This window comes from Andrena cerasifolii, chromosome 14 (assembly GCF_050908995.1).
Source record: "Andrena cerasifolii isolate SP2316 chromosome 14, iyAndCera1_principal, whole genome shotgun sequence".
In the NCBI taxonomy this organism is placed as follows: Eukaryota; Metazoa; Arthropoda; class Insecta; order Hymenoptera; family Andrenidae; genus Andrena; species Andrena cerasifolii.
The window spans coordinates 3,144,569-3,163,486 of NC_135131.1; the positions used below are offsets into that span (position 1 = coordinate 3,144,569).

Below are 18,918 nucleotides of genomic sequence, written 5' to 3' on the forward strand. Positions count from 1 at the left end.
GAAAATCACTCTTTTTGAACTACAAATTTAATTGTATTAAGGGGGTAGTCTCGTCTAGATGGACGAGATCCTCTATTCTCTTCAGGGATGACCCACAAAAAACTAAGCAATTTTTACCGATCAGCATTATCCACACGTATTTACTAACATTTCAGCAAGTTGTAAACAAAATTTCAGTCATATATAACAATAATTAATGGAGATATGGGTTTTTCTCAAGACGGTGTTTTTCATGACACGATATCTCAACTTCTAGTGGGCCAATCTGGTCCATCTTTTTCGTACACCTTCAGAAAACATATAATTGAATGAGGCAACTTTTTTTGCACACGCTTTACGAGATGAATCATATCTCCATTAATTATTATTATATATGGCTGAATTTTGTTTACAACTAAGTGAAATATTAATAAATACGCGTGGATAATGCTAATCGGTGAAAAGTGTGTAGTTTTTTTGTGCATCATCCCCAAGGAAAGGCAAAAGCTTGGCCTTCTAGACGAGACTACCCCCTTAAAATTTACTTTCCTAGAAAAAGACTATTAGGGTACAGATACGAGTATTACGAATGTACAATTAATAATAATAATTCTATGCTGCACAGTAGACATTACGAGAGTAACAAGAGTATAAAAGTAACAAATACATAGGTGTAAGAAAACAAGAAAACGAAAAATAATAAAGTTAGAAATTATATAATACATGTAAAAATAGAAGTAGATTGCAAAAGGCGAGGCACAGCTCTCACCTGTTGTTAACCTATTATCACTGAAAATCTACAAGACTCAAAAATACGAAAATGGTAACTCAAAAATGATGCTGGGGTGCGGTGCACCCCCTTTGACCAATTTGTGGCTAAAAGAAGTTGTGACCACCGAGGATTAATGTAAAAATGTGTGAATGTTATGCAAAACAATGTAGGAATAGCGAGGGTGTGGCGTGGATGAATCTATATCTACCAGGCGACGTCGAATGCAAACTATTCGGCACCTCTCTTAACTTTGTCAAATTACATACGGCTACAACAGTTTGAGGAACCGCAGGTAAACGACGTTTCGTTTAGCTCCTCGAAACTACTCGTCGCAAAGCTATGACAAGAACTTCTCCCGCATGGCGTGTCGCCCCAAAAAACTAAGGGTGGAGGCAGAAAGGCGGGCGGGGGTAGAAGTGGCGGGGTTGAAAGTTGTAGATGTATTATCGGACGCGTGCATCGCTGGTAAACGGACGATTCGTGGCGGTGCACTTTGTTCGGTCGTGGGAGGGGTTGCGGAAGACGAGGCCGGCGGTGTGGGTTATGTATTGGCACATGTACGTAATTGTAGCCATTTGTCCAGAGAGCAAGAGACGAGTGAAGCCGAGGGGATGGGGAGGGTGGTGAGATTCGGTGCAACGGGGGAAAAGTCGATGGCACAGCGGGGAAGGGAGAGAAATTCCAAGTGCGAGAAGGGTGCCTCGCCCTCGTAGACACGGCTGAACACGCAAAGCATCACGGGACTGCGTAGGCGACGTATAGCACCGAGCACTGGCGCACGAATACCTACGGGGTGGGTTACCGAGATTGTAGCTGCTCGCAGCTACTGAATTGCCTGCTAAAATTCCTCTCTCTTTCTCTGCTATTATCTCCTTTGATCTTCACCTTCCTCCTATCTGATTCCTGCTTGACCCTCTTAGCTCTTTCCCCCTGTACCCTTCGTGACACCATTTACTGCTTAATATGGAGTTAGAGGTGTTAGATATTTGCATAGATAAAGCTTTATCCTCGGGGGGGAATGGAATGAAAGGGCCAGTCGACTGAAACGATAGTGATTTAGGGTTAGTTATATTGGTCGCGTTACTCATTTACGGTGAAGATACTTATTTATAGTAGAGAGGATAGTTGCATGTGGAACTTGCGCAGTTACGTAATAATACGTCTACAATGTAAATGTCAGCCAGCTAGTCGAAGCAGACCTTAAAATCGATTGTAGCTGGTTCAGGGAACTCTTGAGTCCTTGCCAGAGAATTTAATGTATTATCTTTAATGAAATACCCTGAGGCAACGTTTGATTGTTAAATAATCCATTACGTAGATAGACAAGAGCTTAATGGAATTGTGGATTTGCTTCTTGAAGCGATCGTTCTACAAACCCTGCATATTTTAGCCCCACCCCAGGATTTTCCTTCGAATCGCTAACACAATAAACAACCATTCCGCGTTAAAATCTCTTAATTAAGAATTACTGTTAGGCAATGATCAATTAATATTTAGACTGCTTGTGAGCCACGAGCACCTCCTCGAGATTAATATCGAATTGCTTGTCCACTCCACACGAGATTCAGATAACGTAACAGTCGAATAAAGTAGAGGTGAAGCATAATGAAATTACCAAATTCCTTTCTTCCCCATCCCTTCAGTATTGCTCATTGAGACTGTGCAATTCCTTATGCAATTCCTATGGCATACACGAAGGAAATTACGCACGATAAAGTACCAGTGGTACGCCATAAATCAAGCCTGACATAAAAGCCACTCATATGCCACAGTAAATATAATAATTCTATCCTGTATCTGAAAAACATTGCCCCTAACGATGTCATATCTCTTTGATGTACGCTCATGAATACCTAGCAGGCTGCCTCGCGGAGAAGGTACCTGAGCTGATTAGTTCGTTGCAGCCTGGGAAAAAATATCCCACATACGAACTTGTTTCGGTCGACGGGTACAAAGAGCAGCGGAGGACTTGCCATGAGCCTGTTTTTGCAGCAGGATCGTTAATATCACCGCTTACCCAGGGATTATTCCCCAATGTTGGGGTGCACGCGCAAAAACGAGCCGCGCTGCGGCGAAAAAATAACGCGCATTAACATTTCTCAGCCAGCGCCGTGAATGCTCACTTATACAAAGTGCGAGGCATATCATAGGGAGATCCGCAAGTTGGATTACGACGTCACTAATTATTGAATACATAGCAGTGCCGTCTTAACATAGAGGCGAAAAAGGCAGCCGCCCCAGGGCTCCGGAGCTCAGAAGGCCCCTGAGAAATTGGAGAATTAAAAAAAAAATAGGGTTGTTAAAGCTAGAAAGGAATTGGAAATGGACTCTCCAACTGTGACAGAAAGAAAATAACGAATAGATACACCAAAATTTAGATTTTAAATTCGGGCCCTTTTCTCGTGGAATGCACCCCACGTTTAATCTTATTTATCTAATTGTTTTAATACTTATTTACTTCGCGTGTTAGCGCGACACTTTTGATTTTGTTCAATTTAGAATAATTTTGGGGGCCGCATATGGAGCTCGCCTCAGGGCCCCGAAAACGATAAGACGGCACTGATACATAGTAAACTCACAAGGGAAGCTCGGCACCTCGAAAATTAAAAAAAAATCTGAAACTTTGCAGAAATGTAGCTCAACTGATGGTAATTAGCCAACTATTTTTTTATTCGGCAATAAAACGGTCCTAAGGGTGAAAACACCCCCTCAAAGAAATCGTGGGTTTTCAGATTATCGTGAATATCTACGAAACTGTAAAAGATATAAAGAAGTTATATTTAAATATCTTTGTTTTTTATATCCTATAAAGCGACAATAGAGAATTTGCGAATTTTTTTTCTCCAAATTATAAAACTTTGAATTGAACTTTCTTTCGATATCTTTTACGGTTTCGCAGATATTTGCAATAATATGAAAAGTCACAATTTCTTTGAGGGGGTGTTTTCACTCTTAGGACCATTTTATTGCCGAAACAAAAAATAGTTACGTTATTACCATGACTTGAGCTACATTTCTACAAAGTCATAGATTTTTCTGAATTTTCGAGTCGCCCCCGCTAAATCGATAACCAAAAAAAGTGCCACACATTGAATTGCAACGCCACCAATTATCGAATTCATAGTAGAGTCAGCTTTTTATAATGTTTCCTCGTTTGGCCATTCCCGCCTGCGATGGTTAGCAGATCAATTTAAGTTTTACGGCTCCAGCCTGCGATGTTATTTTCAGCGAACTGTCCCATGGCGCGACGGCACTGCAACGGAAACGCAATCGTGTCCGCATCCACGTATTTTATCGTTCCCGCAGGTTCGCGACGAAATTTTCCTCTCGGCCGCGACACGCCCTAAGAGACTTCGACGAGTCGAGGGTGGCTGGACACATACGGGGCACTCTGTGTGTTCATAGTGCCGCCACGCTGGTTTCTTGGTGGGAAATAAGTTGAAACTGAAGCGTGCTTGGTACCACGTGACGTTTCGCTTTTCGTGGAAACTGTAGTCTGTTTACATGGGACACTTTTGTGGCTCGCGACTGGTACTTGAGATATATTTACACTAGCTTTACTACTCGGCTTCGCCCGAAATTTAGATTCTGATTTTATACAAATTTTTTTATGTTTTGTTTTTTATGAAAACGATCACATTCTCGTCGCCCTCCTCAATATTTGTGCAAATCTCATGAGCCCATCCGCGATCTATACATATAATCAAGATTATTATTGGATTTTTTAAAGATTATAAATCAGCTTTTATAAGACATTTACGCCATACATAGAAAGTATGGGTACCCGATTTTGCCCCATACTCAAATACCCGGTTTTGCCCCAAATGAGGTGATTTACTAAACATTAAATATTTACACTTTAACCTGCGATAAAGAGCCGGGTAAAACGTAAAAATACTGTGTAAAGACTACAGAACACAATGCAGTACTTACCGTAATAGGTTCTTTAAATTCTAGTGGTATAAAAAAGGCAATTCACCAGCGCGACACTGGAACTTTTCAACTCGAAATTTTTAAACTTCTCTGGACGAAAAACTACGACGGTCTTTGCGCTGCGATTGATCTCATACCGTCGTGAGGTCCACCCGAATGTAACACCATACGTTGGGTGCATATCGCAGCTCTTGTCTTAGAAAAACAATGATATGATTTTGCCCCACTTTCCCCTACTGTCGAAAAATGTTTTTTAAAAAAATCGATTTCTTCAACCCCTCTAACCGGAATGACCCCTTAACCTATTAACCGGAGAAGACGACTGAACTTGGTATTTGAAGATTCCTACACGTTGCAAAAATTTATTGATTCGTTAAGTACACGACTGTCGAAATAAATCAGTGTAAAGTTTTAAACACTCGGGGTCCTTCTGATCGAGAAATGACTCACTTAACAGGTTAAGTGCACTCTGAACATCAAGTCATTTCTCTTCCCTCGCAAAACCCCAGTATTAAAACTGTTTATTTCACAGTTTCGACTCACGTACAAGAGAAAAATCATCTCCCCATTAGATCACAAGCATGGAACGCGTTGCTTTTACGATTCACATTCTTCAACAGCATTACATTGGACACGAAAGTGGAGCCATGTACGAAGTTTCCTCAGAAAAAAATGGCACCACTAAAACGGTTTAAATACCAGCAGAAACTCAATTATAGCTGAGAAGACACAAGGACCTTGTCCGCTGTATCCGTACCCCTTCACGTTTCGTAGAAGTTACTTCAGGAATATCGCTTTGATACTCGAAATCGCGACAGGGGAGGGCAAAGTCACTTTTCTGGTACGCTCGGGGGGCAGATCGCATTTATTTATTCGACTTATTTAGTTTACGCTTTCTGGCCCGTGTCGCTCAACCACGATGGAAATTTAATGCAAGTCGGACGCGCCAACACACACACACACACACACACATAGTCGATTCGTCTGTATTGAAACGCGGTCGCGACGAATAATTTGAGATTCATCGAGATGCAGCGGGTCGAGTCACTTGTAATTCTTTTCCGGCGTCGCCTCCAGCGTTTTCCATCCCTCGACTCGTCTTACTCCGCCCAGCCACCCTGATCCGCGCCATTTTATTTTTTTGCCTCGCCATTTGTTCGAAATAGCAGGGCGAGGGAAGATGGTAAGAGAATCACGATGGCGGAGGAACACAGAGGGATCACCTCGGACGAAGAAAAGGGAAAAAAGGATTTGGGGGTGGAGCGGGGTACGGACATCCCCCCCCCCCCCCCGTCGAAGTTAACTTCGCATTTAACATCTGCGCGGGAGGTTAAAATTTCCCTCGAGGTTTACTTTAAGTTGTACGGCGAACGGATATCTTTTGTCTCGAGTGGAAGAAAGAAAATCAGAGGGCGCTTTGTGGTTAAGCGACGGACCCCTTTGGCGTTCGGTGAATGGATCATTTTGAGATAAAAAGTCGCAGGCAAAGCAACTTTCAGGAGTGAATGTGTACAACAAATGTACCAGCCGGCTCCAGAGAGCGTTGAAACACAAAGGCGGAGAAAAACATCTAATCAATTTATTGAATTTCAATCGAAGGAGTTTGTCATGTAATCTCTTACCGTCGCGGGTGGCATGTAATGGGAGGTGAGGCACTTGCTAATGGAACAAAAAATAGTGAATTACTTTTAAAGTTAATTCCTGAACCCGCATTAATTACTTCGCTTATTTATAAATTCTTCAACATTCTTTACTGCACCTTTCATGCAAGGTGTTGTCAAAAAATAGCATTGCAAAATGTCACAGTAGAAATGACATTACCTAAATAAAGTACCTACGTGCATTACAAATGTTAAATATAAAAGAAGTTTAAATGGACAAATTAATGCACGCACACCGCAGTGAGAAAAAGGAGACACAATTGGCTCCTTGATTCGCTCGCAGCGTCGACGATGCAGCAATAATTCAAGCGAGAAATATCGGCTGACGGCCCTATTAGAGATCGATGGTGATCGGGCGACGCGTAGCCGCGCGCGTTAATCTTGTCGCGGCACAATCGCAGGCAGGATCAGCAAATCGGATAAAAATAATTCGCGATAAAAGCGATTTCCTGAGGCGCACGGGCGCGATGAATAATAAAGGCGGCTCGAGCACGCATATCGCCGGCCAATTACTCGAATCCCGAACAATTCGGTAGAAACATTTTGATTCAACGGACGAGCTGTTAGCCAGATACGACTAGCTACGAAACCGCAGCCTACGAAATGTCACTTTCGAGAAATTCAATGAATCCTCCTGCAGAAATGTCACGCTACTTTAAATGATCGTCGTCCTGCAAACGCTCCATTAAGATCGCTGCAAAGAAATACAAGTCTTCATGGATTTCTTCCTAGCCTCACGGACACTCGCATCTATTAAATACAGGAACATTCGTGGATATAGAACTCGTTCAACTTGCACCTCTAACAAGCTCGTGGAAACTAGGGTTGGAACTATTCGAATAATATAATATTCGAATATTTTACAAGTATTCGAATGCTACGAATAAACTTCGAATATTTGAGTATTCGAATACCATGCGAATACTGATGTATTCGAATAGTATGGTGTGAAGTGGGTCAAAATTAGCTTACAAGATTTCACCCTGATAAATGAACCTAAAGAACTTGATTTATAATTCACACCATACTATTCGAATACATCAGTATTCAAATACTTAAATATTCGAATAGTATTCGAATACTTGGATATTCGAATACTTAAATGTTCGTATACTTGGATATTCGAATACTTAAATGTTCGAATACTTGGATATTCGAATACTTAAATGTTCGAATAGTATTCGAATACTTGGATATTCGAATAGTATTTGAATACTTGGATATTCGAATACTTAAATGTTCGAATAGTATTCGAATACTTGGATATTCGAATAGTATTTGAATACTTGGATATGCGAATACTTGGATATTAGAATAGTATTCGAATACTTGGATATTCGAATAGTATTTGAATACTTGGATATTCGAATAGTATTTGAATACTTGGATATTCGAATACTTAAAAGTTCGAATAGCATTCGAATACTTGGATATTTGAATACATAAATGTTCGAATAGCACTCGAATACTTGGATATTCGAATTATATTCGCCAAATAATTGAGCAACTGAAGTATTCGAATATTCGAATACCGAAAAATTCGACAAATAGTCCCAGCCCTAGTTGAAACGCGCTCCTATCGAGCACAGTTTTGAATTACAACCGGTCGATTTTGCAGCTCCAGTGACTAGCGCTCTATTTACCACATAACCAGTCCCGTAAATTTCATTGGTGCTTCAACAGAGATTACGGAGCAGAGTCACTCGGCCCAAGACACCGATCATGGATTTGATAGGGACTGCGTCGCTGGCAAGCACGATAAAAAAGGGGTCCATGATAATCGCGGGAACCGCAGGCGATTCGATTATACGTTCAGCTGAATGGGGGCGTTTATCGCGGCCAACCGCATGAGGGGCGAGAACGGGGGGCAGCGATTTTTCGACTGGAGGTTTCGTTCGACGAAAACCCCGAGAATATTGAAATCATAACGCGCCAGCCATGAATATTATTCAGGTCTTAAGGCAATATAATTCAAAATCGATGGAGCGACGTGGAATAAATTTGGCACCCCTGCTGCTCGCTTTAAGTCTCCTAGCCTGGCGCTGGCGAGGCGCAGGGGGCGGTACTAACGTCTGGAGCAAACTTCAGTTAGATGATGATAGTGGTTCGACACCTGAGCCCCTCTTGATGGAAGTTTTCACTTCCTCCCCTTTCCTCGGCGCGCTTTATTTTATCTGTTATTCTTTCGCTGAGAAAATAGGAAGCTCAGGGTTTCAGCACCTTCGAAACTCACGTTCGGGATTAATTAAAAGTACCGCACGAAATGGAGAATCAATTCAGAGTGGACGTGATGAATAAGAGATACTTGTAGAACGTTTGTTAGTCATGGAACGCATTGTTTCAGATTGAGTATATTCGCTGTAATTGTTCACGGTTATAGAATCCATGTATTCGAAAGTAAATTCATTTTCTTGTGGAAAATTACATCCTTCAGAAATTTGTTTTCAGACCCCCGTTATTTTTTCTTTTTATTTGCTGATCAGTTAGCAACGAGAATTATGTGTATCAAGTTCTTTTTAAACCTCCTTATAATCAGGAAGTAGTCACAGGCGGTTCATTGCACCCCAGCGTCATTTTTCAGTTACCATTTCTGCATTCTTATGATGAAATTTGTTGTTCAAGAAGAGCGATATTTTTATTTGCTTTTGGCAGTCGCAGAGGCGCGACATTTCAGCTCGAAAATTGCTCTTGGGGTGCGATACACTCCTTGTGACCACGAAGGGTTAAACATCATTGATTTCGTGCATCAGCGATCGCTGAAGTGTAAAATAAAAAAGCAATCGCGCGCACCCTGTACCTTGCCAAGCATCCAGCAAAGGAGACTGCACGGATAGCACGATATGGACGAATCAGAACGCAAACATTTGCCGCGCGACATTGTAAAGCACTCTACCAATATTTATATACACCTCAAGATGTGTTCGTGATAAATATTTACATAACAGCAACAATATTCTCTTCCACCACGGGTAGAGGCATTATTTCGCTGTAGTTACCACTGGCAAACTCTCGAATGTGGGTTTACGTAGCGTGGTGTGCTTCAGCGAATGACACAGAGATTGATATCGATGAAACAGATTACTGACAGGTTGAAGCTAATTTTTCGCAGCTCGTGTTTACCTTTTAATAGAACGTGTAGCATTAACAGGCTACCGATATCTGTTTCTAGGAAGATCATTTTACAATGAAGCTTCAGTCGCTCTTGTTACGTGCCGCGGCCTTTTTAGTGTTCGAGCGGCACGATTTTTAGACGCAATATCGATTAGGGGTATCCCACAGTCGTTAGACTATCAAGTATTGCTGGATTGAGTTTATGATTTAGAAAAAGCAAGGAGGCTCGCCGCAGTCGTAACAGTCGATTCTTTTAGTTGATAATTATTTAGGTACCTTCTCAGAAGGAGAAGGGGTAGATTTTGGGATCGTTGGTGCTCTAGTCCCGTACGGGTCTTTTCAATGGAATCAGATAGGTAATTGATGAGTAGAATTTAATAGTAAATAAAGTTTTAATGATTAAATAATGAATGGATGTAAAACATTTAACAGAACTGAATATGAACAAATCAATCAATAATTTAGAAGGAATAGACGTTTGTGAAATCGGTATAATTCCTGACTAGGGGAATCCCACAGTCGTTTGACTGTCAGAAATTATCGTTAGGTACGAATTAATTATAACGGTGTATTTTCGTGTACAAAAAGAGATAAGATGTGCAACTCACCAGACAGTCACAATAATCTAATTGACAATATGCTTTAAATTTGCTTTTTGAGTTTTGGAAAACTTTCTGGATCGCTGATAAACCTTGAAGCTTGTGTAGTTCTGAGTCGCTGATAAACCTGAATCAGAAAAGAGGATGAAACGCGAACACGCACACACTTGGTTATCGTTTTGAGTAGTACTGAGTTGAATTATGAAATGAAACTGAATAATAATAATTTTAACTAGTAGATACAATAAAAATTTGGATTAAATCGTTAACAGAATAAATAGTTTCGAAGTTATTAGAATATTTGTTTCGCAAAGTCGAGTCTTTCACGCGGTTACACAGTAGACCGGAGAACTCTAGCTCTAAAACACTTGCGGACCCCAATGACACGCACCTCACGATTTATCGTCACAGAGTGCCGCAGCTTCACGCTCTCGGCAGCGACCACAGTGGGTCCGTACCGAAAATGCTTACGCTGCATTTTATCGCTCGGCCGCGCTACCATGGGCCCGTCTACTTAACGAGGCGGTGTGTGTGTGCGTTTTCACGTCCATCCATCAGACTCCCGATTCAAATATATGATCAATCTTTACGGAATATTCGTACTCACAGGAAAACATGACGTCTCACATACAATTTCGCACAGCTAAAGGTCCTCCCTTAATGTTCATGATTTCATATACACAATTTCTGACTAGGGGAATCCCACAGTCGGTTGACTATCAGAAATTGTGTTGGGTATTCAAATTTTAACAACAATTTTTAATTAATTACTAATTCACACATGCGACAAGATCGTGGGAAGGCGCGGTTCCCTGCACCGGATGTAGAGCATACAATTTCGTCAGTCTTCTAAGAAATGATCCAGTCTGCGCATTCCCGCTGTAGCCGTTACTGATTATGTTACAATGTTTAACGCGACGGTCAGAGGTGTGCTCAACGAGGGTTCTCCCACAATGCTGCAAAGCATTGTTGAAACGCAACCCTGCCGCTTACATAAAACGGATTCGGCACAGAAGGAGAATCACTGGGTCTTTCCGAACGCGACTCTCTGGTGAGAACGCCGCTGCGTCAGCACCGCCTTATCTGTATCGCGGGACGGCAGTACGTTGAGACGACGACGTTCCAAGAAAAGGGGTTTTTGTTCTATCAAAAATATTATTAATTAATAGGCAGGAGTATGATCAACGAGGGATTTCCCATAACGCTAGGCGTTGTTGATGCATACCCTGACTTAAAAGAAAAATTTTACGTTCCGAACGTAACACTCTCTTCCTGCCCACCCTTCAAGTGCAGTTCTTCTTCATCGATAAAAAGTGCGCGGCGAAAGAGGGATAGATCCGTATAAATTGGGACATGGTGGAAACGGGTTGACGTTCTTGCGGGAAAGATTACGTCTTGCAGGCGGGACAAAAACCTATCGCCGCCGACTCCCTCCAGAATTTGCATTCATGGATGCCCACATAGAACGGTTCTATCTATACCCCTATTACCTGGCAGATCCGTGTAAACACGTAAAATATCGCGATGCTTGACGTGTTTGCGCCCAGCTTGAGGAACAAAAAGCGAAATACGAATGAGCAAACAACGATGAAGCGCTCCTATTTCCGGGCGGACCGTGCGGCATTATCCTCGTTGCATGTGGACACAGAGGAACGCCGAAGAAAGCGCGAAGGGGATGATGAAGAACCGTTCGGTTGACTTCGCAGTAAACGTCAGTAAATTGGCATCTTCACACTTGTTCCGTGCTTAGTCCCGTTTCGCCTGGCTAACGATTACGATGCAATAAACTATTGCGTTTGAACGTAATTGCTTTTAACCCGAGGCGCCGAGCTAAGAACGTGCGGGGATAAAAAGCTCGAAGACGTTGCTTGTTTTGTGCTTCGCTGTCTGTAGGTTGCTCTACTGCCTAACGCTTCGTTTGGGAAGCCAGTGGTTTGAAATGTGACGTTTTTGCTTCGTCGCGTTAAAAGTAGAAAAGCAAACATTTTATTCCTCCCGGATTTCGATTTATCTTGCAAGTTTGAGATACGGCTTGCGCTAAATGTGCTGGTAATGATCTTAAATGAGGCAGAGCTAATGAAGGAAAAAGGTGGTGCAATTTATATAATTTATATGAACGCTTGTATCGAGTTGGCTACAAGCATACGTTGTCCAGTAGTTTGAACAGTACTTGTAGAAAATACTGCAACTGCCAAAGTTAAATGCCAAAAATACTACAGTATAGAATTTGATTTTTGGCACTTATAATGTTTTTTATAAGGACTTTTATAAGGGATCATCGTCGAAATTATATTTTCTAAGAAATTATTATGTTAGACGTAACGGTTTGCAAAGATTTCTCGTAATAAGTTTGGGAACAGTCCTCTGGGGTTGTAAAAGTAATTTATTGTCAGCGTTCCCATGTCAAATTTAAAGAATTATGTTGATGGAACAGAACGATGAATTAAAAAGTGTTATGGTAATTGTGGGAGAGATGCCGCACCTTGCGCAAAATTGCCACCGTGTCTAAATTTTGCAATGAAAGCTTTTTCCAAGGATACGTATTAGTTGAACATTTTGTGCTAATATTGTTATTAAGGAAAATGAAAATTTTAATATTTGACACCCTTAAAAAATTGAAACTAGAAGTCGAAACTGCGGTGGTGCCGCATTTCGAAAAACGTTTAATTTTCCATTCCAACTCGTTAATTTAAACTTTTTATTTAAAAAAAATAGTAAAAGCAAACTAAAATGTAAAATGTAACATTTTATTAATTTATACAGTTATAAAATACAATAGAATTGGAAAAATCAATAGGTACAGATATTATTTCTGTATTTCTAAATTTAATTGTCTTTTCCTCTTTCTTACACATTCATTACACATAAAATAAAATTAAAATGTGAAAAAACAGTAGAAAGCTCACAAATATGTTGGGATTCTCAGATTTGTCATTAAAAAATAAATAATTCGCCTTGAGATATCACGGTATCCATTTTGAAACACTTTTTTTTATTTTTAACATTAAAAACATCAGTTTAGTCGATTTAGACACCTTCCGATACAGTACCTTCGTATTTCCAAGTGCTATGTCGAATGTGACATATTCTGGCTGAGAAATATTCTACAGAGTTCCTTTAACGTGTTACAAAAGTTATATCACGAAAAACTATGAATTCTTAACTACTACGCTAGTAAAACTAAGCTCGACGTATAACTATTGAGTCAAAGTGCGGTAGGCTTACCTCGAAAAACAGCAAAATCTTTAAAAGTAATAAAGCAAACACATTCTCGCTTATTAATCTAACTTAAACAAACAGCCTAAAGCAAATACAATCGACAGCGTTGAATTTTATTACCGATAACCCTGAAATACCGAAGGTGCGGCGTCTCTCCCGCAATTACCCTAAGAAGATATTCAATTTTCAAGAAGAATGTGCAAGTTGTTGGGTTGTCTAACACGCTTATAACGAGTAACAAAGTAACTAACGTCATCGACAGTGTCTTCACAGCAGACTTAAAGAAAAATAGTATCTTCTGAGCAGCATAAAGCATTGAAAAGCGTCGAGCTCCGTTTCCAAGAGAAGTAGGAAGATTGCGTTGGAGGGGCTGTGTAGTTCGCTGCTAAAGGCGTGTAGTCGCTCGAGTTCTCTGTTGAACACTTCCGTAGTTAGTGATAAATACGCGACGAGCTGGGTGCAATTTGTGGTCCAGCGATATTTGGCAACGTGCAGCACGTAGCTCCCTGGAAATCCATTACCCAGCACCCATTACAATTTCTGACCCGGATTCAAGTTGGAACCAGTTGATCCTTCTTTATGGAGCACTGTTGTAACTTAATATATTCGCAGGCGGTTTCATTGAAATCCAGAAATACGGCTTTTGCATTATCCGCGACACGCTATGTCGCGTCGTTATGATAACTTAATAGTCGTTGGATGATGCTAGTCATTCAGTTGGGCGCGGTGCAACAGGTCCAATTTAATCGACGACTCCGCGCAACATTTCATTTGGGCATGGAACTAAAAATATCTCTGTGACAGCCATTAACTTATTGCAATAACGAATCGTCGACAGGTTTACGCCTAGTACTTTACAGAGCAGCGGAACGTACACGTGGAAAAAAAATTGGCCGCTGCGATTTTATCAGCATGTCGCCACACCGATACAGGGCATGATCGAGGGCACTCGATTTTTCGAAACCTCAGTGTTTCGTTTTAAAACCACTGATAGCCTTGAAGAGTTGTGTACAACGTTATTGCACGAAGTTAAGGGGCATTTTTCAAAAGTGTTTTACGGGTTAAGTAGATAAATACATACAGTGCCACCTAATTTGTAGTAGACTTAAGGGGTTGTACCTATTTAGTCAGGCAGTCGAAAAGAAGCTAATGTTTGTGAATTTTTTTTGAAGAAGCGTAGGCGTGTACTTTTACAAAACTTTTTGCGCTTAAAAGAGCAACATTTAAAGAACGTTTGGTAATTTTTTCGTGGAAAAATATTTACTTTTATAATAAAGTAACAACCGACATCCAAGAAGCATTTTTAAAAAATTGGTTTTGCGGTGAGCACTACCATTCGGAACCAGATTTCGTTAGGATATTAATGTATCTTCCGATTGACGGTGAGAATTTTCCGAAATATTAATTTAAAACAAAATGGCGGCTATTTAAAGTTGAAACCGTGATTTTTTTCGCGTGATTTTTGCACGAAAAATCAGGATTTCAACTTTAAATAGCTGCCATTTTGTTTTAAATTAAGATTTCGGAAAATTCTCTCCGTCAACCTGAGGATACATTAATATACTAACGAAATCTTTTTTGTTTTTTGATTTTAGATAATCTGATTCCGAATGGCAGTGCTCACCGCAAAGCCAAATTTTTAAAAATGCTTCTTGGATGTCGCTTGTTATTTTATTATAAACGTAAATATTTTTCCACGAAAAAATTACCAAATGTTCTTTAAATGTTGCTCTTTTAAGTGCAAAATATTCTATAAGAATATATGCTTCCGCTTTTTCAAAAAAAATTCACAAACATTCGCCTCTTTTCGGCCCGCCTGACTAGGTACAACCCCTTAACAAGGAATGCTTTGTTCTCGATAAAGACGCTTTTGAAAATACAGGTGCTGCTAATAAATTCATTTAAAAAATGCTACGATTCTTCTTAAAATAATTCACCAATGTTAACACGTTATGCTAACTGGAAGCTACTGATCTGAAGAAATTATTCCACACCTGCAATATATTCTGTCTCGAAGAAGCGGTTTCTAAAATTTCTTTCTACAAGAATCACGCGAACCAACGAGTAACAGAATCTTTAACAAAGAATGTCCCTTCTCTGTTTCAGATCTGCCAACTACGCAAACGCAACGAAACAGTGCGAGCTTTCAGACATGGACCGATTGACCGTCGCTGGATCGAACGCTTTCCAGGTGGCTAAGAGTTTCGATTATCTGGAGAATCACTGCGTGGACGAGCCCGTGAAGCTCTGCGAATTCAAGAAACTCGCTGGCCGTATTTTGAAGACAGTGGATTCCGTATACCAGGACGTTGGAACCGCCGAAGAATGCCGAGAGCTTTGCCTTAATTCCCCATTCCGTTGCCATTCCTACGACTACGGTGATACTGGCGACATGGTGTGCCGTCTTAGCCATCACTCCAGAGCCACTCTGTCTGATATTCAGGTAAGAAATGAGCGAACATTCTTCTTGTTTCATGAACGCCTTTGGACGTTGTTTTCAATTAAATTCAGATTGCCTCGCGATCGATTTTTCTCGCTCATTTAAAACACTACGTGGCGATAGGGTGCAATCCGAGGTATCCGATTTATAGTACAATAAAAAGTTGAGAAAATGCTGATCAGGGGCGGATTTGGAGAAGTGACGCCCCTAGGCTAAAATGTGTTTGCCGCCCTTCTCGTGAAATATCATCGAATGTTTAAATGCCAAAGAGTTGGAACATTTTTAAAATTAATCCAATACGACAATATTGTTAATTTGCTGCGTGAGAAAATAGTGAATTATTTTTAAAGTTGTCACAAGCTTTTGTATTTAAAGATCACACGGGTAAAACAGCGGAAATAAAAAATGGTCGTTTCTATTAAATTATGTTTAATATTTTATTCGCGTATTAAACAAATAAGCTTATACGATGCCGCCCCCAAAATCTGACCCCCTATGTTGCAGCCTACTTAGCCTATACAATAAAAATCCGTCCCTGACGCTGATCATAATTTTAGTAGAAAATTTATTACATAGTAATGATAAACAGAACCAGTGGATTTTATAGGAAACAGGCATATGTAAATTCCTCGTGCCAAAAATACTAGAAATGTTAAGTGGAATTCCATAAATAGTGATTCAGTTTCCCATAAACCAAAGTTTAACCCTTCGTTGACACTCTGGGTGTGAGCCACCCATAATCCGATTTTGACGCTCTTTACCTTCTACATGCAAAATGAAAACCTTTTCTCGAAAGCTGACTTACAAACTATTTTTTCTCTCAAAATATGATGTCCGAGCAACAACTCTGCAGATTTTTAGCTTCTAATATTGAAATTTGTAAAAGTCACAACTATTTAAAGATTTTCTTCGTTTTTTCTCGACGTGTGGTAATCTAGAATTTTTTTACAAAAACTGTGATTAAATTTAAAAAAAAAAACTGTTGATATATATTTTAGAGACCTTAAAACTGATCCATGATTTTTTTAATGACGATTGGATTCTTTAGATGATAATGGCAGGTGCTCAAAAATTGCTCTGGGTGTGAGCCACCCAGGTATGTCAAAGTTGATGGAAAAAGGAGGTGTGTCAACGAAGGGTTAAAATCGATCACGTGGCCCGATCCCATTCCATTCACGCGAGAGGAACGGCCCTCTGCTCGACGAGGAATGTTTAACGAAATATTTATCAAAAGTGTTTAATGGAAATGGTGTGAAAGGATGTCGGAGCGCGGTTTAAATATCGTCGGGGGAACATACTTTAATTCATTCGGCGCGCGAAGTAGGTAAAACAATTTCGCGTCAATCCCGGCTCGTGGAATTCGCTTAGAAATCGTAGACCGCACATTTCACACGTTCCACTCCGGCCACGTACTGTTGAAAGGGCCGATAGGGATTTTCTGTAAACGTGATTACATCGCACACGTGCACACCCCGGGTCGAACAATTCGCCGTGAGCGCATTCGTGGAAAATCGAGTTTCCATCGCAGATGCTTACCCTATCGGGCCTGTGGCCGGGCTCTTCGGCTCGTGCATACGAGAGAGAACGGTACCCCCGTGCCCCGAGAAAGTCAAGACAAAGACTTTTCTTCTCGCCAACCTGTTGAAGAATCAGTTCACTCTATCTCCCCCCAGCGTTTCACGTCGAACTGAATCACTTGTACTTCCTACATCTCATACCCCGTCGCGATTCTTCTCGCGTTTCTGTTCGACCGCGTCTTGATCACCCGAAGGAGCTTTTTCAGCCAGATGAATTGGAAGTCGAGATACCCCGCTATTTAAATGGGGACGGCGTACTGCAGCTTCGTGGAATATGTTATCACGATGAAGGATGATTTGAAATTGTATTAGGTCGGTGCAAAAGTTTCTTCGCTTTATTGAACCAAAGGCGTTATTAAAATTGAAATTGTATTACATGTATTTTTAATCAAAGCGTTGTCTTTGGCTATCTATATCGTTCTGTCAATTTTCTGGTAAAAGTACAAGTGTAGGTATAGAAAAAGTCCGTACACATAATGTCGCGTGACAGTGGGCGAACGAACTTTTGCACCGACCTAATATATTTCGGGGAGACAGTGTACCTGAATTGAAAAGGAGGGAATGGAAAGCTGTTTTGGTGTCAACTTTTGAACTGCTAGGAGTTATTTCTCGAATCATTAGTATCTCATATTTAGTAATATAAGAATTATATAATATTAGCGAGGTAATAGTAATTTAATTATTTAAAATTTTAATTAGGTAAATTCCCTGTACAGTAAAATTTCACATTTTTCAAATTTACGAATTTTACCAATTTTCGAAGTAGGTACATAAAATTTTACATTGTACAACTGTAAATATAATGTAAAATTTTATGCACCTACATGGAAAAATGGTAAAATTCTATTATTCTATTAAATTTCTATTATTTTAATGTGCTTCAAAAATTTTCTTAAGATTTCAAAAATACAAATTAGCTAAAAATATTCACGTAACAGTCTTTTCTTGTTTTGCATGAATTTTAATTTTTTCCTAATATGCAAATAATAATGAGAGCCACGCTGTAGTTTCCTGCATGCTCGAAGCACATTTTCATTTCCATAAAAAAAACATATAACAATATGGGAATAATAGTCAACCTGTACGGATTTAAAACTGTAGTACCTAGATGATAGGATATGCACAAGTACAAGATTACTTGTTAGTGTTGCAAGCGTGGTCTGATAATAGTAGGTACTAGCGGTGCTTGAACGAATCTATGTACAATACAGAGCACTGAATAAACGGCGATGCAAAATGGTGATGGTTATTGGTTGCGTACCACGCGCGAATAATTCCTATCATCAGGGAGGACTATCGAGTTTTAACAGTATCGACCAAAATTTCGGATTTCCAATTTAAAACACCAGTTTCCTCGATATCTGAAATTTTAAGTCATTGTTTTAGATTAATACGGACACGAAACAGAACGGATTATCGTTATCGAGCAGGCCATATTTTTGTATGGATTTGCTGTTCACAGAAACGTGACAGTATTTGTGGAGTTGGTTTCGTGAAATGCGTATAGTGCCAATTTTTGTAAATATCCTGCATTCACTTTGAACGACTGAGGATTAGTGTAATAAATATCCACTTTAGTTTAACACAGAAACCTTTTACAAGCGACAGAAACTAGATTTGAAGATTA

General features: G+C 40.1%; 2 protein-coding genes across 11 annotated transcripts in view; one reads left to right on the plus strand and one right to left on the minus strand.

The window, feature by feature from the left end:
• The window catches only part of Atg16 (Autophagy-related 16), a 679,282-nt gene that overhangs the window by 335,751 nt on the left and 324,613 nt on the right, over nt 1-18,918 (minus strand). The window lies entirely within an intron of this gene.
• Neo (ZP and PAN domain-containing protein neyo) overlaps nt 1-18,918 on the plus strand; it is a 293,377-nt gene that overhangs the window by 257,702 nt on the left and 16,757 nt on the right. For all 4 annotated transcript variants that reach the window (XM_076826273.1, XM_076826275.1, XM_076826274.1 and 1 more), the window contains one exon: nt 15,381-15,717. In XM_076826273.1, the coding sequence (XP_076682388.1) occupies nt 15,381-15,717 (337 nt within the window). The remainder of the gene's footprint in view (nt 1-15,380; nt 15,718-18,918) is intronic.